At 37.3% G+C, this 13,158-nt stretch overlaps 2 protein-coding genes across 2 annotated transcripts; one reads left to right on the plus strand and one right to left on the minus strand.

Moving 5' to 3' along the window:
* The first annotated feature begins 2,614 nt into the window (after positions 1 to 2,614).
* LOC111899056 (protein LIFEGUARD 2) lies at positions 2,615 to 4,106 on the plus strand. The gene is made up of 4 exons (XM_023894946.2): positions 2,615 to 3,100; positions 3,180 to 3,293; positions 3,364 to 3,521; positions 3,621 to 4,106. Exons 1-4 carry the CDS (start codon positions 2,845 to 2,847, stop codon positions 3,825 to 3,827), a joined length of 735 nt encoding a protein of 244 aa, XP_023750714.1. The 5' UTR covers positions 2,615 to 2,844; the 3' UTR covers positions 3,828 to 4,106.
* A 97-nt stretch (positions 4,107 to 4,203) lies between these two features.
* On the minus strand, positions 4,204 to 6,914 carry LOC111899064 (VAN3-binding protein). The gene is made up of 6 exons (XM_052763831.1): positions 6,527 to 6,914; positions 6,230 to 6,352; positions 5,119 to 5,542; positions 4,787 to 5,011; positions 4,594 to 4,701; positions 4,204 to 4,527 (listed from the first exon to the last, which is right to left on the minus strand). Exons 1-6 carry the CDS (start codon positions 6,878 to 6,880, stop codon positions 4,319 to 4,321), a joined length of 1,443 nt encoding a protein of 480 aa, XP_052619791.1. The 5' UTR covers positions 6,881 to 6,914; the 3' UTR covers positions 4,204 to 4,318.
* Positions 6,915 to 13,158: the final 6,244 nt, after the last annotated feature.

A 13,158-nucleotide genomic window follows, 5' to 3' on the forward strand; every position in this document is an offset into this window, starting at 1 on the left:
CTGCAGGCGGGTAGATGTTTACCAAAAAGACCGTTTGTTTTCTGGAAGACAAAAGAACTCAAAAAGACTTCTTTATCACTTCTTGTATGAAGGCATAGAAAAATACTTTTGGTCCACGTCTTCTACCGTAGATACGAAAAAAGACTAAAGACATTTTACCACTCCAAAACAAACACCACCTAAGCCTTGGTTAATCATTTGATCAATCTTTTTAGATAGTTTTTCAACCTTTTCATTTAATTGATTTAGTGATTCCTTGATGTCAACCATATATGTTGTCATCCTATAAGTTGTTTCATTTGATTTTGCACTTCATTTAATCTAAGATTAAAATCTTTCATTTGGTCCGTAAGAACAACTTTATGGGCAACTTCTTTTAATAGACCATCGAAGTTTTAGAAATTTTATTAAAAGATTATAGTATGTAGTTTTGAGTTTTGTTCTATTATGTTCATTTTTTCTAACATTGTAATTTTTTTTCAAACTGATTGTTATCAATTTCTCCTAGGTGGTAGCTTTCTCCTAAAGCTTTTTTTTCCTGGCTATGTATAAAGCCCAAGAGCTATCTTGAGGATCTATGTCACAAAATTATTTATCTTTGACATGTCCTATTTCTGAGAATACTTCTTTAAGTTATATGTATTCTTCTTTTTTATAATCTATGTTATGATGACTATTTGTCAATGCATATCCTATGAGGTAGGTTATTGTGAGAGATTTATCTACTGGGTTCATGAGACCAATTCTTTCAAACTGATGAATAAAAGATAAAACATTATTTAAGTTTGCTGATTTCAGATCTAAGGCAAATTTAGGATAAACTCGAAACATAATTTTTGGTAAACTAGATTTCTTTTGGTTGCACCAAGAATACAATCTTGTCGATGATTGATTCTATCATCGATCAAGGCCATTTTTATTGGAGAATTAATTTTTTCTTGAAATTAAGATTTTATTATAATTTTTAATGCTTCGATGTGGACCATTCTAATTTTAGATCTTATTTTTGTGGGAATATCTTTTAGGTTACTATTTATCTGTTCTTTGGTTAATAGTGGTAGATAAAGAGATCTTGTAGTATATTTTATGTCGACAAACATTTCTTTTGTACTAATGAAGTAAAATATTTCGTTTTTTCTTTTTAATATATTTAGAATATTAAATCTTGAGGGAACATTTCTGAATATATTTTCTTTCTTTATTTTAAGATCTAAGAAGATGGACTTCAGAAATAAGTTGGTCGGGTAAAATACTTGTATCAGGTCCTCTTTGTTGACAGGTTCTGGTTTTTTAATTTTTGAATTATTTTTCATTGATTCTAAAAAGTTTTAAAACACATGGTACAAGAGAAAAAAAAATAAAGAGAGAAAGATGATGAAATGAGTTAGTGAACCCACATAATAGGGATGTCAACAGGGACAAACGAGACGATGAGTGCATCCCCCGCCCCGCCCCTAAAATTTTCCCTACCCCTGCCCCCAAAATGTCCAGACTTCTTACCCCCACCCTCGCCCCTGAATCCCCCTTGCTACCCCGCCCCACCCCCGTTTCTCCACCCCCGATTTATTTAGGGCTATCTTTTTTTGGGCTAAAATAAGTTGTTTGGGCTAAAAGAAACTATTTTTTAGATAACAAATATTTATTTATTACAAAATTTTACATGTTAAAAAAATGTTATGACATAACACATTACACTAACAACTTAAAAATATATTTTTTGTTAAATTTTGGAAGTTCAAAATCATTTTATTGTTTATTATATTTATATAATTATTATATGTAAATATATATATAATTTATAAACGGGGATCTCATGGGGTTTCGGGACGGGACTACACACCCCACCCCCGCCCCCAAAATTAAAACGAGGGTTAATCTTACCCCCATCCCTAATTTTTTTTATAAATATCCCCAAATGGGACGGAGCCTCCACGAAAACGGGATCTTGCGAGACTTTTTGACATCCCACCGCTCCTAACCCTCTCAACCACTCAAGAGGGAATGGTGAGGTACCAATGATACCTCATTTCCATTTTTACCATGACTTCATCCTCCTTAAAGATGGTGTTCACAATGAGATGATATTGTAACATCAGTTTCATGCACAAGGCATGGTGACCATAATAATGTTTTAAGATACAATTATAAGCAACTAACAAATGTTATGAAAAAGATGTAGCAGAGGGATATGGATTGGTTTTTGCCTTAATATTTATAACACGATGGCCGAGTTTGAAGGTTTATTTGTTACTCGCTAAAAAACTTTGTATATGGCCTTATGATATACCCTCAACGTAGGGCTTTATTGTACACGCTAGCAAGGACAACGACTATGAACACAACCCCATACCTTCGTTCTTCGTCATTGTCGTGGAGAGTTGTGGTCAGCGCAACATTTGAGTATTTGACCACAACGTTCTTTCTCTGTGCAAGCATTCTTCTGTCTTCTTTCTCGCATGCACACCATCCCAACACAAATGCAGTGACTCGGTGGTGTTGTGGTTCAAGTTCCGTGAGAAATACTTCGGACCCTAATTGGTAGAATGTGTTTTAAGGGCGCTCTCTTGTACACGTATAAGTTTTTTTTTTTTTTTTTTTTTTTTTTTTTTTTTTTTTTTCGGTAGATGCGTTTAACGTTGCACGTACGACACGAATTCCTCGTTTCAATCTACAAAAGTCAATCTTATAATCACATCTTGCATTTAAACACAATCTAATCCCCCATTCATTTCTTCTTCGTCAAGTCTGGAATTCATTGATTATATCATAATCCAGAACCCTAGTTTCCCCAATTTGGCTCCGTTTCGTGCTTAAACTTCCGAAGTTTTCACAGATCTGTTCAAGATGTGGGATCAACAACCGTTTCTAAAAGACGACATCGAGTCGGGATCAAGTCAGCCGCTGTACCCGATGATGTTGGAGTCACCGGAGCTACGGTGGTCGTTTATTCGTAAGATATACTCAATCGTCGCCATACAATTACTCCTCACCGCCGCCGTCGGCTCCCTCGTCGTCACGTATCATCCGATCGTCATTTTTTTCACCACCACTAACGCCGGATTAGCTTGTTACCTTCTTCTCATCATTGCTCCATTCATCAGTATGAATTTCAAACAATTTCGTATTAATTTTGCTTTAATTGTTTGAGCAGTTTCCATTTAATGATTTTTGTTGTACAGCTTTGTGCCCATTGTCGTACTATTATCAGCGCCATCCCATCAATTATCTTCTTCTTGGGATCTTCACCATCACTCTTGCTTTTGCTGTTGGTTTGACATGTTCCTTCACTAGTGGTATGTCCATGGTGAATAATTAGTTCGCGAATTTACTTTTTCAGTGTGTTAATCGAATGAATTTCTACAGGGAAAGTTATCTTGGAAGCAGTTATTTTGACTGCTGTGGTGGTGGTGAGTCTCACCGGATTCACATTCTGGGCAGCAAAGAGAGGTTACGACTTCAATTTCTTGGGGCCATTTTTGTTTGGTGCTGTTATGGTGCTTATCGTGTTTTCCTTCATTCAGGTTATTCATTCATTTAACCCCTTTTTTTACTCATTATAGATAGTGAAAATTTTCAACCTTTTTTGATTTGAAGCTTATTTGGTAATAATATTTTTGCAGATTTTCTTTCCTCTGGGGAAGATTTCAGTGATGATATACGGGGGTTTATCAGCGATCGTGTTCTGTGGTTACATTGTTTATGATACTGACAATCTAATAAAACGATACACTTACGATGAGTATATATGGGCTGCTGTGGCTCTATACCTCGATATCATCAATCTTTTCATTTCATTGCTTACCATTTTACGAGCTGCAGACACCTAGATCAATCATGGCCTTCACCATCTGTTCATACTTAAACGGTATCCATGTATTCATCTTTGAATAGATTCTTTTCTTCAAGCCTAATTGGATTGGATTATTATATTTAATTCTGTTGCTGGTAGGAAGAACAAAAAAAATAAAAAATATGTGTAGGAAGTGACTTTCATAATCCATACTGGTCATGTATGTTGTATGTAGTAACTAGTATGTAGTACTGTACCTTTTTTTTTCAGACTTTTGGTTAAGTGAAATGAAATAAAGGAAGGGTTTTGTGCTTTATGTTATGTCTCATGTCATTGTTATCATGTGTTATTTTAATGTGAGAATGATGTTATTTTAAGTTCATATTTTCAAACTAAAACAAATCCAACTAAGCTTATATAACAAGAACTTGGAACATTGAAAAAGGAGCTTATAAGTTTTACTAAGCACACACATTGGTTATTACAATACAATTTACCTACACATTTGTTATTTGTTCCTCTTATATTTTATTTGTTGAACTTCCTTTCATCTACCATGGAAAGAAGTCTTGAAACACCTTGAGTCCACATATCGTATTCTCTTTGTGTCCTGCATTCAAACTCCACCAATCCACGCCCAACTGTCCTCAGCCCAAAATACCGCCGCTCCTCTCCGCCATCAAACAAATGCCTCCCTGGCCATGCCGCCATGTTCTTGACAACCTCCAACACCACATCTGCAAATAATTACAGAATCAGATAATCAGTTTCAAAACACAGATCCAAAAAACAGAACTACTTACTTTTCTTCTTTTTGGTAATGGTAGAACCGACATGTTTGCTCTTCATCTTTAGCATCACTTGACCAGTGCGATGAATGTAAACAGACACAACTTTCCAATGAAGATCACCTGCCATTTCATTTTCAAATTTAATTAATTAAATGACTAATTTTATCAAGAAAGAAAGACAAGTTGGTTGGTTGTTAGTTGTTACCATTACGAGTGCGTTTGAGTAGCTCACTCCCCCTGGCTAAGAGTTCTTGGTTACAGATCCCAAGAAAATTCTCTTCAGGGGGAAGGGGAGGCTGCTCACAGTAGACATTGTTCTTTCCTTGACTTTTGCTTTCTTTAAGACCCCCTCGCTCCACTGGTATTACTGCTGCAATATTCCATACTTCCTTCAATGCTCTCGCCTTCAACGTTGCTGCACCACGTAAAGCTACAAAAAAAACAACCAAACGAAATGTATCAAAATCTACCCATTTTTAACAAAACATGTCAATATTGATCCCTTTAGATTCTGTAGTGGTAGGGTTTGAGGTTTACCGGTTGCAGCAGCAGCGGTGAGAGTTAAAATATCTCCATGGGATTTTACATTAACCGCAGAGCTGACCGCGGCAACAAGGTGTTCGCGTTCAGCTCCCATGGCCTCCGCAGCCTCGACACACTGTGCAGCAACCAAAGTTGCGGCGGAGGCCACGGCCATATTGGTCTTGGCTATGTGTTCGTCTTTTTGTAAAGACGATGCTGCTGCAGTGGCAGCAGCAATAGTAGCTACTGCTGCTGCCACTCCAGCAACTGACACAGCAGCATGGAGCTGTGCGTTGTGAGCTCGTGTCTCTTCTTTCTTTTTCTCTCTCCTTTCCTTTAACCACCTTCCTACTGTTTTTCCAGCAGGGGTGGTGCTACACCCATGTCCGCTTCGACCATTGGCAAACAAGGGTTGCAGGGTGTTGTTGGCCCGCAAAAACTGTATTTTATGAATAAAAAAATTGTGAAGTTAATGAATAATTTGACAAGGACTGGAGGTTTGACGGTCAAAATAAAACCAAAAAGAAAAGCTGTTGCCCAAATACAAAAAAGAAATCTTTGTCCCCTGAAGGGATAATAAAGTTAAAGTTATAGGGCATCGAAGCTCTCACTTTTATCTTTCCCTCCAGATTTAAAAGAACAAAAAACAGATCATCACTGTTGCAATGATTTTATCTGTCTTCAATGTTACTGTTCATATTAGAAAAAGCAAAGCATACACAGGCACACCACTAACGACGTCGTCTTTTACAGAAACCTCTGAGGTAGTTTGCAAACAAAACCATCTTTATACGGCAACTTTGATTTGAAAACTCAAATAGCTAAAAGAATATAAATAAAAATATGTCCAATAAAATATATGACACGCCCTTTTTAAGTTTTAACACGTACATGGTACACTTTCGAGTTCATATTTGTAATGATGGAAGATATGTTTTCAAATTATTTGAACAGTTATAAAATTCAATTGTGTAAATATTTTTTTAACTTCCAATCCAGATAGGACAAAAATGAGATTGACGATTTATTAAAAACTAAAAAGATCAAAATTAAAGATCTGATCATGAATATATATTTATATATTTGATATTTGTGGAAATAGAAACATGAAAGCGGAAGTGAGTACCTTAACGACGTCGTCATACTCATCGGAGGGTGATATATGTGGACTGTCGATTTCTTCCATGTGCGATGGATTAAGTGGTCCACTACTGTGTGACAGCCTCCCTGATGCTAATGGCGATATATCCTGCCCCATTCATTCAATTCGTAATTTGTTTTTTTAAATAATCATACAAAACATTAAATCCAATAACTACCATTACATCATCTGTTCACATCACATAAATAGGATCTATTTTACGAAGGGTAAATTAATGTATTAAATGTATTTCAATGTGTATGAAGAAGACACGGAACTCACCGACTGAGACATGATTCGTTCAAGCACGAGTTGCGAAGTGGCGGAGGAAGCAAACGAAAATGTGTTGCCTGAAAGCGAAGCCGCCGTCGTCATAACCACCGACTCCTCCGCTGCATCGACGCCGAAAACACCACCGTTGTTCTCCGACGTAGTATTCGAATTTGTGGTGTTTCTATTAGCGGTTATTCCGGCCTTAGGAATCAACGGAGACGGCGGAGAAATAGAATGCAGAGTTTTGGAGACTTGAAGCGGAGCATCACTCCATGATCTTGATAAAAACTCCATCGGCTTCCGTGGACTCTCCGGCAACTGAAACCCAACACCAGAATTCTGCTCCTGCCATAAACTGTCCATTTTCGTTAGTGCGAGCGAGAGTTGTGTTGTTATTATTTGTTTTTTGGACCTTACCTTATATAGACAATATTTGACTATCAGTGTTAGAGACATACAGCCCAATAGATGTTCGGGTCGGGTCGATATTTGGTAAATGGTTTGTTATTTAGTTCCGGTAAAATAATTAACGATGTGATTTCTTTCTTTTTTAAATCCATAGAGACCTACATTGTAACCTACAGTTTGGAACTAGTGATAGTCGGTCAAAAACGCTATAGTGGACACAAACAACATAGTTAAATGATATAGTATATAAGGAACAAAAAAAGATCAAATGTGAACAAAATCAATAGTTGGCTACCTCATGACTCATTTTCCTTTAAGTTGTGTTTGACGTACCACAACTAGTTTATTTTTTGAGTTTTTGTATATTGTCACGTTGGCAACTAGACGACACCACGAATGCATGTAATGGTGCGATATAGGCGCATTTGGGTCAATTTGGTTCGACCGATCTAGTTGAACGGTTGACCCGTGCTGACTTCGTGGATAAGGTGACAAAGTCTTCTATAAGGCCCAAAAAACAGTTTGCTTTGAGAGTAAGGCATTTCCCTAGAGTTTTTAGGGTCCGACTTATAAGGGCCTTATAGGGTTTCGATACCTATAAATACAGCTCCTTAGGAGCCGTATTCCACACAAATTTCGAAGCTCTCATCCTCTCTTGGCGATTTCTTCCATCCTTCTGAGTATTCACTTTGCGTATATCGTTTTCCAGTGTTGTTCGAAAACTAATAAGTCTGCATTTATCCTAAGGTTTTACTCTGTTGCTTACAACTAATAGAAGCGAAGTAAAAACCTTTAAGGACAGGAGTCCAATCCATGCAGTTCTCTAAGATCAAGATCAGCTGTCAACATGTAGGTTTTACCTTTCTATCTCGTGTTTACTTTCGTCCAATAAAAGGACACTCTTCTTCTACCTTTCTTATAATCAGATCTAATCTAGAAAGATTGATAGACGAAACTTGGTAATCAAAATAATAATAATTGGATTTATTATTTGCAACTAGTCGACATATAATTCTCAATATTATTTGTCCACTTCCTTGTGTGTCTATTGGTTTTGGTTTTTAACAAGCCAAACCCCACTCTATCAACCTCAAACCCAAAGCTAAACCCCACCCTTTCACTCTCAACCACAAAACCAAAGCCTCGATAAGTCAGACGACAAAATTGTATGGGAAACTCAACTCCCCCCTTTTATGTCGTAAAGGAAAACAACAAGTGCAAGAAAAGACAAAGCAGAAGCCTCAAGAATGGATTCCCTAAGAAGATCTAGTGTTAATACAATCTTAGGTAGACATTTCGGAGGATTCATGTGACACCCCTAAACCGGAACGGTGGAAATGTTCGGGGGCGGAAGACGTCATGTACAGTATCATAACAATTGCATCATAGTAAAACAAGCAACAACAACCATTGTATTTAAAATATAGTTAATACATGTGTGTTCTGAGTATTTTTATAAGACACCAAAAATGTATAGCAAAATAAAAGCAGAGTCTTGAATAAGCTCCGCCTTCTCAAAAACCTGGGTGAGTGTACGTGTCTACTGGTTCCCTGAGAATACAAGTTATGTTGAAAAGAGAGTATCAACATTTAAGTTAGTGAGTTCATAAGCATTTAGTATTTGATGTTTGTATTTATTCCATGAAAATGATAGCGTGTTCCCCAGAAAATCCCATATTTTCTCTATTTTAAATGAAAAGCAGTCTTAGGCCTTAAGACCAATATATTTTGTATGTTATTGTACTCTGAAATAGTATTAGTGTATGTTTTCCTATAAATGTATGTTTTCTTTCGTAGAAATATTGTACTGCACGTGTATGAACTCTATAGTGTAATAGTTATTGAAAGTAATGATAGGTAGTCCTATTACTTAAAATAAAACCACTAAAGTAATGCTTGTTTTTTAAACCGAATTGTTTAGTTAATGCTTAATGTGAATGAGATTATAACCATACTAAATTAACTAGTATACTACACGACGTTCTTCAGGAGTTGAAAAAGTTATGACATTTGTCACCCGTAGACCTGCCGGTCCCAAGTGTAGCTAACAACCAAGGTGCGGGATTGTCAGTCCCGTGTAGATCTATACACAAACTCACACTCTCCTTCCAGAAGACTCTGGTTATAATACATGACTTAGCAAGAACATTACTATGTACCCTGAAGTAGTATCTCACATTCTAGTATTAACTCGTTTACATACAGTGTGTATCTGTTTTCTTGTTCTGGTAAATGAATAATGTACTTGTAATGAAAAGTAGTTTATACTTATGTATTGCTTCATGTATTGTATTATTGAACTAGATAAAAGTGCGAATGGATCTCAAAACTATACCTATTATAGTTTCCAAGTGTTTTGTTTGTACTTAAATGATTGACAATGTTAAAAAGTTTAATACTCATATATATACTTAGCATGTATACTTAAGGTTTAACTAACAATCGGACATGTGATCCTACCTTAAGCCCACAACCAAACAAGGAACAGGAGTCAAGGCAAGAGCAATAGTCATAAGTCTGTTAAATCTTAATTTTATATATATATATATATATATATATATATATATATATATATATATATATATATATGTAGAGAGAGAGAGAGGTTCAAATGAGAACCAAAAAAGATTAAGAACCCTAAGAACTAGCATTTTAAACTTATAATTATTATATTTTATCATTAATATTTCTTATTAATAAAAAATGTATGATGGTAAATAAATACAAAAGTTAGCCCACTTTAATAAACATAAAAGAGAAATGGCATCATAGTAAATATTGTGAAATCAAAACCTATTTTTTTAAACACATAATATTTGATTCAAAATCAGATATGGATCTGATATCTCTCATATCATCTGGAAGCTCATCTATTCTAGCCATCATTGAGAGCTAGATTTCCGACGACTAGCATCATCGTCGACGACTGGCTCCACCGCTTCTTCTGACGACTTCTGACATCTTCGTCTCCCCTCTCCCCTATCGCTACCCTCCCGCTAGCAAAAACACAAATATGATGAAAACAATATTGAACCGTCATATCTATCACTTTCATCACCGCCATCACCATCGACGTCGGCTTATTACAGCTTCATGTGCCATCACAATCAAACCTCACTCGATCGTCGACCACTGGATGGATGTTCTCAGACCATTTTCTCCGGTAAATTGAAAACACCAGTTATAGATTTGATATTATGACTACAAAAGGAAGATGTTGGTCAGACATTTATTGAGACCGAGAGGAAATCTATTTCAGATTTCGATCGCTAATTAGATTCCGGTAAGCATGTCTAACGAATCTGATTAAGAAAGTAGAGAGAGTGAAAAGTAAATCTAGATCTATGGTTGTTTATATAATCTCTATTGAAGGTCAAGGAATAACAAGAGAAAGGCTTTGAAGGAGATACATCTGGTGGTGTTTTTCGATGGAGTAATTCCGATTGTAATTTTCACCTCCAAAAAGCTTGGTAAGAGCTTCTCCAATGACGTTATGAAGGATGCTAACAAATTGAAAGGTATATCTAAGTTAATCAATTTTTTCCTTTGTTTGAATCTCATTTTTTCAATTATTTGGATCGACAATTGTTCCACAGTTTTCTTATTGGTTGCTGCAACATAACTCATTTATATTTATTGAATCTTGTTAGGTCCAGTATTATGTTGCGTCTATTGGGCTCGTTAGCTAGTCCATTGTTTATCTCCGTTATGGGCCTGTCCATCCGTGAGTTTTGTAGGGTTTATTATAAATAGATGCTTGCATGCATCCTAGAACGTAATGATTAGAAACGATTAGATAAGTATTTTCAAGCATATTCATCGTTCTTGTTTTGTAACCCTAGAATCCTCTACAGCGGAAGTTCTTAGTCGAGCTCTGCTGAGGATTGAGTAATTGAATCATTCTACTCATTGTGATCCATACTTGTGTTTTATTTCACTGCTTTTTGTGTTCTTTATTTACCTGTTACAAAGATCTAATCAATAAAAAGAGTTTTTATAACTCATCAATTGGTATCAGAGCAGGAGGCTGTGTAATTGATACACATCTTTTCTGCGAAAGAGTTTACGATTAGGGTTATTCCGCATTAACTGATATTTATTGAGCCGTCATTCCATAATTGACGTAACTCAGCATTTATTTGTTTTGCCCTAATATTACGTATTACAAGTCTGATCTTTTCAAACAGGTTAAACGATCAAGCATGGACGAGTCTCAATCTAATTCTATCAACATCTCAAACAACATTGGTTCAACGACGAAGATTCCTATTCTTTACATCCAAGATTATGAAGTCTGGGCGCATCATTTTGAAGATTATGTCATCGGATCTGAAGATAATGGATATCTTATTTTGTAACAGCCCGGAATCGCAGGTATTGTTAAATTATGTTTTTGGGGTGAGTTAAGAGGGGACTCGGCGAGTTGGAGCCTAGACTCGCCGAGTAGGATTGCAGACTTGGTCGCGGGTTCGCGACTGGACTCGACGAGTCCGATATGGACTCGGCGAGTCTACGCTGTTTAGCGAAAACCCTAACCGCTCAGGTTTGGGTCGTATATAATGCACTTATAGGCCGTCATTGTCTGTCTTTAGTCGACTGAGAAGAACCCTAAACGGCTGTGAGCATCTAGAGCAAGATTGGAGGATATTAGGGCTTGAAGAAATTGTTGTGCAAGGAGGAGAAGGGTTTTGGCTAAAGGAACAGCAAGGGAATTCGAGTTCTGCGGTTTGGAGACACAGAGAGGGCATATTCCATGTAATATTTCAGATTCCTTTCTGTTATGTTGATGTGTGCATGGATTTAGGGTTTATGGAACCCATTTGGTGATTAGATGAATTAGTGCCTTGTTACCCAACGACTATAATCTTGTATTAGGACCTTTAGAGGTCCAGAAGGTCCCATGCTTGTGTATTTCGGGACGAGACTTATCTCAGGAAGCAGTTTGATCGACTGCATGGCGTGGACTCGCCGAGTCCGATGAACAGACTCGGCGAGTAGCTTGGAGATTTACTGAAACTCGTCGAGCTGTTCTTCAGACTCGGCGAGTGGAGTCGGGGTGTCCCCGCGATTCTTCCAGGAGTAACTCGTCGGGTCAAGGAGGATACTCGACGAGTAGGTAGGGACTCTCAGAGAGTTGGAGAACGTCTAGACTTGCCGAGTCGCTATGGCACTCGCCGAGTCCGGTCGAGTTGACCGTTGACCGTTGACCAGAGTGGACCTAAGTCTGACTTCTTAGGGATAGTCATACTTAGAAGATATAAGTGTTAATGAGAGATATGTGATGTTATAGGAAGGTTGTAGCTCGTCGGATTGTGCACGAGTGATTTCAGGAGTTGCTAGCTTTCAGCATTTACGAGGTGAGTCTTCTCACTACACTGTACCCGGAAGGGTTTGACTTTGTGACCGGAAGGCCAGGTATGATATGTGATATGTATGCTATATGTGGTAAGTTATTTGTTATATGTGTGATATGTATGTTATGTGGGCCGGAAGGCAATATGTTATGGGCCGGAAGGCGATTATGTTGTGGGCCGGAAGGCGTTGTATTGAGGACCGGATGGTCAGGGCCTGGAAAGGCGTATGTGCGTAAGTGTATATTGGGGGAATCACTAAGCATTTATACTTACAGTGGTTATGTATGTGTTTCAGGTACTAGCGAGGACCGTGGGAAGGCGCCGGCGTGATCGATACACACTGAAGATTGTTTTTATGATCTTGGGATTTAGACTATCTGTATCTGATATAATACTTAAAATTATTTATGCCTTGTTTTGAATGGAAACACCTTATTTTTAAAAATGAAAAATTTGTTTGAAAATTTGAGTTGTTACAATTGGTATCAGAGCCTTGGTTTGAGGGATTCGGGTGCACCTTCAGGAGTAACTGAACTCAAACCGAGGATTTGAGGAAAACTTTTAAATAAAGGCATAAACTTTTGTAAATGGTTTTGTGGTAAGCACGAAAGAAGCAGTGTGTACGATCAGTCAGCGCCCGAACGGTAAAGATCCCCAAAATACCTTACAATGTTATATGATATAAATTGTTATGCATGCTAGAAGACTAGGTATTCATGATAGGACTAGAGTGGCCTGATTTGTGATGCCTTAGTCTAGGGAAGTTTGCCGATATGAGATGCTTTGCTAGTATGCGGGTAGATAGTGCATATCAGAAGTAGAGTACTCACTATCCGGGGTTTGGGGAGGAAGACTTGTGATGAATGCTGATGCGGTGTG

The sequence above is a fragment of the Lactuca sativa genome, chromosome 5 (genome assembly GCF_002870075.4).
Source record: "Lactuca sativa cultivar Salinas chromosome 5, Lsat_Salinas_v11, whole genome shotgun sequence".
NCBI classification, from domain to species: Eukaryota; Viridiplantae; Streptophyta; class Magnoliopsida; order Asterales; family Asteraceae; genus Lactuca; species Lactuca sativa.

What these genes read in the sequence shown, in the direction of transcription:
- LOC111899056 (XM_023894946.2), top strand. Translation starts at nt 2,845, where the DNA reads ATGTGGGATCAACAACCGTTTCTAAAAGACGACATCGAGTCGGGATCA. An exon ending in GACATGTTCCTTCACTAGTG is followed by an intron (nt 3,294 to 3,363) that starts GTATGTCCATGG and finishes GAATTTCTACAG; the next exon opens with GGAAAGTTATCTTGGAAGCA. An exon ending in TCGTGTTTTCCTTCATTCAG is followed by an intron (nt 3,522 to 3,620) that starts GTTATTCATTCA and finishes ATATTTTTGCAG; the next exon opens with ATTTTCTTTCCTCTGGGGAA.
- LOC111899064 (XM_052763831.1), bottom strand. Translation starts at nt 6,880, where the DNA reads ATGGACAGTTTATGGCAGGAGCAGAATTCTGGTGTTGGGTTTCAGTTG. An exon ending in AACGAATCATGTCTCAGTCG is followed by an intron (nt 6,353 to 6,526) that starts GTGAGTTCCGTG and finishes TGAATGGGGCAG; the next exon opens with GATATATCGCCATTAGCATC. An exon ending in CATTACCAAAAAGAAGAAAA is followed by an intron (nt 4,528 to 4,593) that starts GTAAGTAGTTCT and finishes AATTATTTGCAG; the next exon opens with ATGTGGTGTTGGAGGTTGTC.